This window comes from Cupressus sempervirens, chromosome 6, assembly GCF_028749045.1.
Source record: "Cupressus sempervirens isolate cs-2001-9-10 chromosome 6, ASM2874904v1, whole genome shotgun sequence".
NCBI lineage: Eukaryota > Viridiplantae > Streptophyta > Pinopsida > Cupressales > Cupressaceae > Cupressus > Cupressus sempervirens.
Window position 1 is genome coordinate 134,951,299 of NC_143123.1, and position 14,119 is coordinate 134,965,417.

General features: G+C 34.1%; 1 protein-coding gene across 2 annotated transcripts in view; it reads left to right on the top strand.

Moving 5' to 3' along the window:
* The first annotated feature begins 4,577 nt into the window (after nucleotides 1–4,577).
* Nucleotides 4,578–14,119, top strand: part of LOC149551583 (Aldolase-type TIM barrel family protein) — a 166,433-nt gene continuing 156,891 nt past the window's right edge. The window contains exon 1 of one of the 2 annotated variants that reach the window (XM_089787100.1): nucleotides 4,578–4,751. In XM_089787100.1, the coding sequence (XP_089643226.1) occupies nucleotides 4,698–4,751 (54 nt within the window). In that variant the 5' untranslated portion in view covers nucleotides 4,578–4,697. The remainder of the gene's footprint in view (nucleotides 4,752–14,119) is intronic. The other variant, XM_089787099.1, reaches the window with a different exon arrangement.

Below are 14,119 nucleotides of genomic sequence, written 5' to 3' on the forward strand. Positions count from 1 at the left end.
TTTATATTATGAAAGGTTGTGACTCTTGGAAAAGAAGAACGTAAGAAAGGTATGTTTATGGATTATATTTGTTTAATTATGTTTATGAATTTATTCATATTAATGAATCATACTTGTGGATAATATCATGTTAGCTCTTGCGGTTAACACCATGGGTATTAATGAGATTCGAAGCATGGAGCATGTGAGATATTAAAATCTCCATTGTCCACCATGGTTGAGAATCAATATGGACTCAAAGCATGGATCATGTAGACATTAAGATGTCCATTGTCCACCATGGTCAACAATTAGTGTGCCAAAATATTCTGGTGATGTCAACATATGCATATGTGATTGGCCTTGGAAAGAGGATGCCCTTCCAAGAAGAATATTAAGGGGTGTACTCTGGGGAAGACGATGAGGTAGCTATGAGCTAGGAAGCCCGATTTGGAGATGTCCTTAAGATTGGGACTAAATTAGAGGGTAGAAAAATATAGTTAGTTTTGTTTTTATTCTGATTCTAACCATTATTTTGCAGGTTTTACTTGTCTTAAACTAACCCTAACAGTGGAGACATTACATGGTAACGGTGAGAGGATCATGTTTCAGAAAGATACTTGGATCAAAGATAAACCCTTAGGCTTGGGTCATTTGAACCAACTCATGAGGGACCTCAAGAACAATTTTGGCTATTATGTTGTTGACTATATCTCCTTGTCAAAAAAACTTGAAAAGTCTCTTAGATGGGTTGGGGATCACCCCTTATCTTTCTTGGCAAGTGGATGAGCTTTAGAACCTATTAATGGAAGTTGGGATTGCCATGTTCCCCGTTGAGGATAAGTTTATCTAGGATAAAAGCCTATCTAGCCCCTTTTTAGTCAAATAGACTTACATCCACCTTTTAGTTCTATTAATGATTCAAATTGTTGGAGGCATCTCTTAGATGACCGTCTTCTCCCAAAAATAAATTTCTTCTAGTGGACTTCTCTTCATGGTAAAATACTTGCCATAGATAATCTTAAGAGGAGGGGCTTTAGATGACTGATTGGCATGTCTATGCAAGCATGAGGAGGAAAGTATTAATCATTCAATCATTCATTGTCTTTTTACTTTTGAGCTTTGGTTTAATGTTCTTGAGAGGTTCAATATTGCCTAGATATTCTTGGAGTATTTGCACTAGTTTGTCCACAAATATTGGAATTTCTCCTCACCCCACACTTTAATCAAACAACTGTGGAGATTTATCTCCCTACATATTTAGGAGCATATGGAAAAAGAGAAACAACTTTATTTGTAGGGAATGTGAAATCTATTGATACAATGGTGTCCATAATTGAGGAGCTTATTTTGGAGAGTATAGTTGTATGTAAGTGGATAACTTAGATTAATCATCTTTCTACAGACATTTGTCTACTATCTAAGAAGTGGAATTCACTTGACACCTTGACAACTCCAATAAATTGGCTAGAATGAACACAAAATGGTCTTCCCTCATCCCCCCTTGGTTAAAACATAGCTTTGATGGTGTAGCTTGTAATGGTATGGTCATGGGTGGTGGAATTATCAGAGATGGTGAGGGTAATTTCGTTTTGCCTTACACTAACAATTTTCACTTTGTCTCAAGCAACTTAGTTGAAGATTTGGATCTCTTTTGGAGCCTTGGGTATGCCATTTTAATTGATTCCATGAGGTTTGTTATTAAAGGAGATTCCAAATTAATTATTGAGACTATTAAAGGGGTTATGAACACTAGTTGGATGACCTATAATGTCTTAATGATATTTGGTTGATGTTAATAAATCTAGAAGCATTTACTATTTGACACATATACATGGAGTGAAATGCTTTTGAGATCATCATTTACTCCTTCATTTTTGATGATCTTAAAAAGGAGGGAATGAGATGTTGGAGGCATCTGGACTCCCTTCCAAAGATTACAAGATCTCTAATTGTGAGGGAACAAACCTTTTTGTAGTAATGACTTGAATTTCCTTGTTCCAGTGGATGATGTATTAGCACCTTTGGGCAGTCACAGTTAAGGTGGGTGAACTTTTAATTTTAAATTTAAATTTGTATTGCTTTTTTATGACTAGCAATTATGAGCCCAATCGCCTTAGGTACAATAATGACTTGGACAAGACTAGTAAGATCAAGATCTATCATGAGCTTGACAATGAGATCCTCATTGATCTAAATAGTTGTGAAAATATAACTCATATTAATCATTTTTTAAACCTAGTTCTATACACTTATGTTGGGAATTATTTCATGATAAAGATGGGATTTTGGAATTTTATTCTTCACGCATGATTTGAAGTTGGCATATGCTTTCCTTGGGAAGGGACATATAGTTATAACTACTCATTTTTGTGACTTTTCTCGTACCTCACCATTTTTAATCTAGGTTGCGAGGTTGGGCTCCCTAATTACTATAATTATCTAGTTCTTGAACAACCTTCTTTCACTAGTTCAAAGGACTCAAATTCAAATTTGGAATTGGGTGGGGATGGGGTTCAGGTTAAGCCAGATCACATTGAAGATATCCTTGACTTTAGATGATTATTAATGAGGGTGACATTACACCTTTCATGGAAGTGATGATAGACTTTGATGATAAGAACTCCACACACTTTGTGAATAGTTGGGTTGATAAGAGAGTTACCATGGGAGCCATAATATTCGAAGTTAACGAGAAAGTTATTGCATAGGGCACTGGGCTCTTGACCGAGGGAAGGAAGTGGGGAAAAAACAAAGTTTTAGATGAGACCAGTTTGAATATTTTTTTTAGAAGAACTTGTTAAGATGTTTGGTGGCTTCAACCAAGAGGAGCTGCCTTAGCCTTGGGACCAAGTGTGTATGGTTATAATGAAATATTTTACCTTTGAAGGGTGGTTTGGGGTTTATTAATTTTACCATTTTCTATCATTGAATCATTTTCACCACCACGATCCTATATCATTCCTTTTCTATTTGCTCCACTACTTGGAATCTATTGTTAGGGAGGTTCATGATACTCATAGCCAAATTAGAAACTTTGCCATCCTCTACCAAGGCCACATGCTATGCCTTTGTCATTTTCTCTTAACGTTGTGTCCTCCTAGAACCATTTGGACATTCCAAAGTGTACCCGCCTCTCCTAGCTCTGCTGTGAACCCCCTCTTGATGATAGAGGGAGAAAGAAGAATGCTAAAAAAAACCAAAGCTCCCCATTAGACCCCTAGGGCATCCCCTTTAAATTTTTCTCCCAAATTTGGGAAACAAATAAATAAAATTGTCCTAGCAAGATCCTCTATCACCTCTAAGAAGCCTAAGATTGAGCCTAAAATTCACCTAGTGGACTCTGATGTTGAGACTGTCCAAACCAATGTAGATCCAATAGGATTGCTGCTAAACCATGGATGAAGGAGAAAGCAATTCGGGAGAGATACATTAAAGAGGAAGATGATGATTCTAGCTAAGATAATAGTAGTAAAACTAAGACGAATAAGGAGGTTACTAACAATAGTACTAGCTCCACTTATGCCTCTACCACTTTCAAGATGAACATTGTCAACCTTACTACCACCAAGCAAGAGGGAGGTAGCAAAAATACCTCTCCCTCAACTGTTATCTCTCCTCCCCATACCAAGGATAATGACAAAAAAATTGGTGAAAATTTTAAGAAAAAGATTGAAAGCACACAACATACTATAGATGCAAGTGGAAAAGTGTGGGTTATTTTGCATGAGGAGTGTGTGGCTAACATCGAAGAAATAAATATAATTAAAAAGGAGCTAGAAATTCTTGACATAAGCTTTACTAGGCTGACTAACTTTGTTGTGAAAGTCATGCACTTTTTTGTCACTACCTTATGTTTGCTCCGACAATAAAAGGATAGTTGGGAGATGGATGTTGGTGGAGGCGCCACAAGGAGTTGTTCGATTTGTTGATTGATGGTTGGATGCGAGTAGTGCTTTCATCGCCCGAGAAGAGCAAAAATAATGTTTAATGGTTATAGTGCCAATGTTCCTGTGTTTGGTTCTATTTAGTTCCATTTAGATCCTTGGGGATCGTATGCTTTTGACTAGCCTTGCATGACTCTTTATCTTGGATTTGATTTTACTACAAAACTCTTGATAAAACCATAATGGCTTTATGATTTTTTTTACTCTTATTAAAATGATTGTTAGTAGTTTATGTATGGTTCACTGGTTGAGCAAAATGTTTGTGGGTAGGGAGGGGTGTTTGCTTAGATGGTGGGAAGGTTTTTTATATCAAGGGAAGAGATTGACTAACTATCTATTGTTAATGTTTGTACTTGGTTGATGTTAAGCGTGATACTTGAAGCTTTGCCTTTTGTTGTTTTCTTGGACCAACACATTTGATATAAATACTTTAAAATGATAATAACATAATGAGATACCTCATTCAAACCCAATAAAATACAAGATAAAAGCTCCCATACATTAAATTGAATGACATTAAGACTACAAATTGATACTATTTCTATTTCTATTTCTATATTCCAACCGTGTCAAAATAGAAAATAAAATGTAATTTAATTTTAAAACGCAAAATTATGAACCATCCACTTTTTGAGGATATTTTTAGCCGTAGAATCTAATTGAAGAGTAAACAATGTACCCGAAAAGACGATAGCTGTCTAAATATCCCATCGGCGGGATTCGACTAGGGCACAATATACAAAAATCTCAGCATACACAGGATTTGCCCAAATGGAGGCGATTGATTTCAGAAACAAGCATATCTTGGCTCCCATGGTGCGCGTGGTAAGTTAATGTCACTCTTCACGGGTGTTGCTTCTTTCAGCTTTTAAAACAACGGAACTGAACGATTCGGAGCTTCAGAGTCACCAACTGTGAAAATTTATTCTGAATTCTGGAAAAGTGTTTCATACAGATATGGACATTTAATTTCGTTGCCAGTGGTTACTAAATTCGCTTGATTCTTCATATTAAATTAAGCTAACAAAGCAATAATCCTCGTACCCGATTTACTATATAAACTAAGCCAACGAACAAATCAGAACAAAATACATATCTATAAATTTAGTGCTCCTTCCCATCCGCGGGACTGGGTGTACCAGTTAAGACGAGCTATTTATCGAGAGTAAAGTGTTTTTACAACAAATATCAAAATTGAATTTCTTCTCCCTCCTCTTTTTTTCTGGATAAGTCAGGTTCGAATCTTGAGAATTATGTGCGCCCTATAGTCTAACAACATTTAGGTGTGTGGGGTGGTCTCGTATTCTATAAACTGCCCGCATTCTAAGCAGAGTTAGGGGCAATGGGCGGTGTACACTGTATAGCCTCAAATAGACAATACCTTTTTTCCCCTTGCCCCTTTTTTATTATTTCGTTGTTAAAAAGCTTTAACTTATCTAGCATGACTGAGGGCTTTTTTCTGAAAACTTAACTTTGGCTCCTTTGCGTTGCTCTGCACCCAGCAAATTGGATGCGGTTGTGACTGAATTCTAACGCTTTCAGTGTCGCCTTGAATATAAAATTAGCGTTTAATTATGAACGTTCATGAAGTTAAAATGCGATTTAAATTCGTGGATCTCCTTTGATTAATATTTTATAAATTAGCATGTTTTGTTAGCATTCGGCTTAGCCGCTATGCTTATTTTTGTCTAATTCATCCAAGACTTGTGCTTGGCTTTGCCTGTTCTGGTATGCTATTTTGCACTCAACAAGTTGAATTGCTATGTTATCATGTCGACTAGGATCTGAACCTTGGGCTTCAACATATCCGCACTCAACATACAGCCGTTAGACCTAATTTAATCAGACATTTGTTTAATTTTTTATTGTTGATGTTTGGTAGGTTCAGTCCGATAAATCTATGAGACAATACTATCTATATATATATATATATATATATTTGAGATATACCTTGTATATATTTAAGTATTATTATGTTAGAGAAATTAATGCAATAAGACTAAAGAAATACTATATAAATATGCGTGTGTTTGTTATTATATTAACTAATAGAGTATATGTTTATGAATACACATCCCACAAAGGGACATGTCTCTCCATGTCTCATCCACAATATAAATAAGAGAGAGATTGCTGCCTTTGAAATACACATACTTTAGAGGCAGTGCTAATTCATTTGCAGCAATTCTAAAACTCAACATGGTATCAGAGCTAGACTGCAAATGTAAGAAAACAAGAAGCATTAGTGCTCAAACGACAAGTCTTTTAATTTTTGAAATGAACTTCTCATTTGTTGACTTCATCCGCATAGTATTTTGGCATGTTCAAGGACGATTAGTAGAATTCTATCGTCCATCATGGGGTGTGCAACGATGACTTATAAACATAAAGATGCAGTAGTTTAAGTTTGAAACCACCCAATGACTTTTAAAGCACTGTGACTAGGTAATCGATCAATGATGGATGCATACGTGATTTCCTGAGCATAATTTATGGGCCATGACTTTGTTACAAATTTTCTTTATTTCAATTGTAACGCACTTGCATCAATCAACAGACTCTTTGCTTGGGACAGGGTTCATCCGACATGCTCGAAATCTTTTGTGATTGCTAAAAATCTGATGTTTTCTAAATAACTTGTGTCCCTCCTTTGTATTTGCATGTACTTAGCCATGTGAAGGAATCTTGGATTTCTGCACATTTCATCATATTCAACCGATACTTGGTGCGAAGATATTTGGGATTTGGCTGTATTGACCACAATAGCTGACAATATCAGGTGGCAAGACTTCCTTAATGAAAACAATATGGGAATGGAAAGAATAAAGATTGACTATATTATGCATCAAATTTATAAGGTGGCACATAATTGGATCAACACCCGATGGATGAGATAAACACCATTAATAAAAGATAGTGACCCCTTATTGGCTGGATCGCCCAATGTGAGAAATAGGGTGAAAGGAATTTAAAAAAAAGTTCAAAGGAGGCAACCCTCATTCATCCTGCCAATACATAATGTGTGTCAACCCTTATTGGCTGGATCGCCCAATGTGAGAAATAGGGTGAAAGGAATTTAAAAAAAAGTTCAAAGGAGGCAACCCTCATTCATCCTGCCAATACATAATGTGTGTCACTTATAAAGGGTCAAATACTTTACATATCACATGGAGAAGACAGTGAGTGACGTGGAGCACGAGGACGAGTGTGGGGTCGGGCTGCATAGCAACGTCCAAGTAAATGCAAGTACCACACCCTTATGTCAGCACTTGTGATGTATTACCAACCAAAGAGATGGTTGTCAGTTAGATGATGAAGGCATTTCAAGCATTATAGAAGACAGATACAATAATTACAATGTATATATATATATATATATATATATATATATATATATATATATATATATAAGTACCACACCCTTATGTCAGCACTTGTGATGTATTACCAACCAAAGAGATGGTTGTCAGTTAGATGATGAAGGCATTTCAAGCATTACAGAAGATAGATACAATAATTAAAATATATATATAGTGTAAAGACCAATAAATAGAAGAATTGAGTAAAGGATTCAAAACATCTTGTACCAAGGATGTTGATGTGCGGATAAGTATATGTAATTTTTGAGTATTGCATAAATCTACTCATTATTTTTATACCTACTATAAAAGTTATTGACCTTTCTCTTTGGGGATGCTCTTGTTGGAAAAAGAAGATTGATATTAGATTCAGAGGGAGTCTTGACACTTCATCAGAGGTAACATTGGATGAGGAGTTTAGAAGATTGATATTCAGAGAGAGTCTAAAAATTCATGTGTGTGACTGCGTGATTTTGATGGGCCTACCCCTTGTGTACATCATGAGGAAGTGAAGACTTCCAAATGATTATCACTTGTATTTGTAGAAGTTATTAAAAGGTAACGATCTTACAATAACTTAACCTTCTATCATGATGGACATCTTATGATGTCTAAGCAGATTATGATAGATTATAATTTGCATGGTGGATTAAGTTCCTTAAATAGACTATGGTCTTCTATTATGATGGACATTTTATGATGTTTGAGACAGAGCATGCTAGATGATAACTTGCATGGTGGATTAATTTCCTTAAACAAACCATGAATGTTATCTATGGTAAGTATTATTGAGGATACATTATCTATGAACATTTTTTGAGTAATTGGTGAATATCACGTGACTTGATATTCTGAGGCCATTACTCTTGATATCATGAGATGAAATCTAAATAGTGGATGTCTTTGATCAAAGATATCTTTAAAACTTGCCATTCCTGATTTTACACTGAGGTAATATAATATCTTGTGTTTATCCTCCCTAGCTAAGAGGGAGTGTTGATGTTTGGTAGCTTCAGTGGGATAAACCTATGAGACAATACACACACACACATATATAACTTGTATACTTGTATATATCTAAATATTATCATGTTAGAGAAAGTAATGGAATAAGACTGAAGAAATATTATAAATATCTTATTATATTAATTAATAGAGTATATGTTAATGAATAGACATGTCCCATGAAGCGACATGTCTCTCCATGTCTCATCCACAATCTAAATAAGAGAGAGATTGCTGCCTTTGAAAAACAAGTACTTTACAGGCAGTGCTAATACATTTGCAGCAATCCTAAAAGTCAACATTTATTCTCCAGTTTAATTTTAAACCAAAGTGTAGCTGCCATAATTCAGGTGTATCTCTTAAGTCAAATTCACTGCAGACTTGATCTGGTCTTCTCTGTCTTGGTACAACACCCTTAGTCAGTTGGATATGGAATTTTATGCAATTTCAGCAGTTAATCACATCTATTGGGATTTTAATTTGGGGTTTTGTTATGAAGGCCCCTGTACTTATATCACTCGAGCTCTTTCCATTTGGCAAATTCATTTTTACTATTGTTGTAAATCTCTTAAATAATCTCTTAAATTATTAAATGATCTGGTTTTAATTCCAAAATAATTCAAGGGCTAATGGGATGATGAAATAGTGTAAATTTAAATGACTGATTCCGCTTTTTGCAAAGGTAGTGTAAGGGAGTTCTCTTTGAGTTTACAAGTGAAATAATTTTGACAAAAAGTTTTACAGTTCCTGTGGGTTCTCAAAGTAGCCGATGATCTTGTATAACAAAAAATGTTATATTTTCTGTCAACGAGGCAAAGAATTATTGTTTACGCAACAGGCAGTGTAGATTGAACTGTAACATTGTAGAAATGCCTTTAAGATTTAAAACAAATTTGTATATTGTTGCTCTCTGAAGTTTGTGGCAAGTGACTTTTATTGACAACTATATATACATTTAATGCTAAAATAAAATTTACCAGATATCCATGCTTTTCTTTTGCTTGGCAAATCTTGGGTAAGGTAATGGGATGCCTCTAACCCAATGGGTATATTCAAATCACATTCTTAAGATCTGTAAACATAGGTCACACTCAATGCATTGCATGGTGGTTAATATTATAACCTGGCTACTAGTCCATAGCCTCATCACATGCAAGTTAAAGTTGTGGGTCACCTTGTTATAGTGATGGGTTTTAACTTGGGTCATGCTTTTAGGAGTGTTCTCCATTCCCATCTTACTACATCCAATTGGACACCTAGTTACCCAATCCAATGCATTCACAAATATATTAAAGAATACCAGATTAGTTGAAGTTGTATCTCACAATTTCTGTTGGTTATTGCTGATAGCTAAACTGGGCATTGTATAGGCCTTTTGAATGAGTTTTTCCATTTTTTGCCAGACCTTTGCTTTGCATCTATTGGTTGCACCAATTGAGTCTCTATTCACCTAGAATGAGTCTATAGAGAACTTGTATGCCATTGTAATGACCCCTAATAGGGTCTTACTTAACTATTACTATCATGGAGCATTATTATCATCAATAATAAATTATTAAGTGTGTATATATGATATTATATATATAAGATATATTATCTTTCTATAAATATAATATATATACATGTATATTATATATATGAGATATATTATGCACACACACATGTATATATTATCTATATATAAAATTATTATCATAATCATGATAATACATTGAGCAAATATTATTTGTGATATATGTTAAAGCAATAACTAATGTGAGTTAAGATATTAACAAGAGACATGTCTCTACGAGAGACATCATGCCTCTTTGTATTATATATATATTCATTGAAAGAGTAACTTTGAACATACATAAATTAAATAAGTGCTATTACAAGTTACAACAGAGATATATTATCATCTCAAGTAGAAAGCATAAATCTAATCAAACTTTAACATGGTATTAGAGCAGGTTCTTTACCAGCCTGCGAGGTTTCTTGAATAATGAAAATGCAAGTTGTCATTACAGATAGAGGTTTGTTCTAAGACATTGATGGAGTTCTACAAGGCAATGATAAATGTAGTGCACAACATGGAAGCGATTGTTTTGGAAAATATTGTAGCTATATGGAGATCATTTCTACTAGAGTAAAGTAAAATAGCCGCTAAGTAGTGCAGACAAAAGGAGATCGAAGTGAATGTTTTTTTAGGGATTGAAGTGCGATCAATTATAAATAGAGGCTGAAATTATTATTAAAATCTGTCATATAAAGCCTCTTGTATGGTTTTGTTGCATTGTCAACTGAGAATCTCACATATAAATTCCTAAAGGATATTGGCATAGTAGGTCACACCGAGTATTATGAAATCGCATCAGTTTGCATTGATGGGGGAATTGTAAATAATGTTGACAAATGCTCTTGGTAAGAAATTGAAACACAAGCTGCAGGTCTAGCGAAATTCTTCTATAGATTATGATGCTCATTCTCGCCCTCATGTTGTGGCTTTTTCTACACTGTCTTAAATTCTACTACCTTCATTTGGCCAACATTGCCCTTCTTATCGTATATAGATCTTAGTTGATCGTAGTTTTGTGAAATGACAAGAATTTGGCCATATATTCATAGTTTCCTAAATTGGGTAAAGAGCGAGAGAGTACTACTTTGTTCTTGTGTTGTGAAATTTGGAATTACGAGGTCCTTCAATGGTTGATTGAGCGTTGGTGTCAGGGGAATGTAGTAAGTATAGATACTGAGCCATTAACAACAAGCAAACTTGTAAGCATTGTGGCCTGGAAGTTGCACGATGTGTTTGAAAAGAGCAAATCTAAAAAGAGGAATTCATGTGCACTTATATGAGATCTTTAATGACCAACATTGAAGTGTATTTACGAGATAAAATTGGAGAGGATATTTTTTAGTCAAAGGGGAAAGGTCTTTGAAATGGATAGAGGATAGTTATGTGTCAAGTTTGTACATCTTACATCTCTGCTTGTACAGGTGTACAACATGTCTAAGCTCTTGCGACATCTATGTGGATCACTCTTAGCTTGTGTGGTTCACGGTGCTATATTGTTTTGGTCAACTGTTTAGTTGTGGCTGTCATCTCATTTGAAATTCTATCGTTGTGAGCAATCCCAACATAAGTTCTTAAGCATCAAGGCTTTAGTATGTGGACATATACATGATAACTTTTGCACGATGGATTTCTTATACCACTTAGGAAAGAGCAATTATCTACTGTGATACAAATTGTTGGTTGTGGAAGTATAAATTCATGTCAGAGTTTCAACTAGCTTAAAGTTGATTCAAGCCATACTAAGGAATGGGGTTTCACAATATTAAAGTTCGATGCATCGAGCAACAATTATATCGAGAACAAAACAATCATAGGGAGGCAAAGAAATAATCATAATTTTTCGACAAGTGTTGCGACCTGCTTAGAAATGTATGTACAAGGCAACAGGGATGTCAGGCAATGCAATTGACCAAACTGAGTCTAGGATGCAATTAAGATTGACAACTCAATCATTGACGATATCAAGAGTTGATGTTCTTTGTATTCCATTACAATAACATTGTTTGGATTGAATGAAGACAAGTCTCATAGCTGCTTCATCATTGACTCACATTTCGGTAAAGACCTAATTTGCCCATACTCAATGCAACCACGCATCAACACAATTTGTAATGCTACACTAAGCATAAACCAAAAACTTAAAAACAAAGAACAAGAACCATAAACGTAACATATTTTTTTTATTTAATTCCACTTAATACAAGAACAAATACACAGATTGAATCAGTCTCAATCTGAAAACCTCAAAATGAAAGATGATATCATCCAAGAACATATCCATTATAATGCGAATACATAAAGAGTTTAGTACAATAATGAAGTACAATTTCATTTCTAATCACCTACGTCCAACATAGGGACTCTAAATACTGATTTAAGAAGTAACTTCAACAGTTATCTTTAGCTACTTGCTAAACAACTTGAAGCACTTGTAAAACACACCGAAATACAACACAACACAAAAAGGGGCTCAGTACACACTGAGTTGAAAAGCGTAATCCACCTGCATACATGTTAGAATAAACATATATATATCCATAATGCAGATATCTGATCCACTTAACATAGTGCAGTTTCAAAATTAATAAGCAAGAAGTAAACATTTACTTAACAATGCAAAATTAAACTCGCACTAAAAATAACACGTAAATGAAACATATATATACTGAGGTGTCATCGTTATGGCACTAAGATACTGCATCCATGTATGGTATGCTCATAGTCAACACATAACGGGTTTCTCTGTTATACTTGTCAAAGACAGAATAGAGATATGCCTTGTTCTCCGTACTTAACCATATAGGTTTAAGTCATAGGTAAGGCCAACTATCTTTTATATGTAATTAACCCACCCAATTCATTTTATAATTATCATTGAATTAATTAAAAGAATAGGATAAACCAAATTCAGCCACCCCGATATACATTCATCACAGCTATTCTTAAAATACACATCAAACAGATTTTTTAAGAATGTTCATGCCACAGATATAACTCAGTATTCAACATGATACTACATCATTTAATCTATTCGAACACATCTTAACTTTGCCTAATTCCAAGGTAAATTTAGACTACTATAACAACAGAAACAAATACTATAATAGTAAGAACTCGTAAATACAATTAAACTGACACATAAATTTAATGATATTTACTGATCTTAGTACTATACTATTTAACCCTGCTGTCATAACAATCTATATCTATCCTTTGAAATAGCAAGATATTAAGATCAAAGTACAGCTGATATTCTTGTTTTAAAAAAAAAAAAAATGTATTTCATCAACATATATCATAACCGAAACTTAATTTGAAATCAACTTTCCTTTTCAATAGTAATCGGAGAACAGTTCTGATACCCGATAAATAATAGAGTATAACTTTTAAAGTAACAGAATTTCAATTCATTTCAATCATTAACTGAATTAGAATACTTCGTAACAAATTCTTATCACCACAAACAGTTTTCTACATAATCAAATTCAATCATTGATTGAACAAAAGAGTCAATAACAATTGTTGCCACTCATGTTAACTATACATCTAAACTACTGTAATTTCAGTTCTAATCACAATCAAATTTCCGGGTTTACAAAACCTTAACAACAAAATCATTACACAAGGTAACTAACAGCTGGAACTATGTTTTCCCCATATGAAAACATTCCCTTTTAAAACTTACAACATCATCAATTGACATCATTTAACATTTTCATATTACAAAGACCAACTTCTTTTATTTTTATTTTCCTTTTGCCTTATAATAACTAATCAATTTACTGAATATAAAAGAGTGAATTAAAAATATCCTAGGAGTCGTTTATTGTCAAACAAGCATAGCTTATTATTAATTCTAAATAAACTGATTAACCAAAATCTTACTAATTGACATTTGATAACCATAGATAACTAAAGTTTCCACATTTTAATGCAACTGTTAAAATTGGATAGGTACAGTTTTATAACTTATTCAAATCAGGAAATATACGGCTGTTATCTAATAAATCTTGCTACCAAGAACATGGATATTTCGAAAGCATGCTGTTTCAACTATACGACAGTAAATTCAAAACATTTCAATGTCTATAATTCCTTATTAGCTACCACAACCAAAACACATCCCCCTTAAATCGATGATAAGCTGCAACTCTTTTTAAAACATCACATATTAATTAAGACCCGACTGTTCATTCAAAAATTCATGAAATCGCATGTTCATGCTAACTGTTTACCAAAATGTCGATGTCAACATTTACTACTGATTGTCA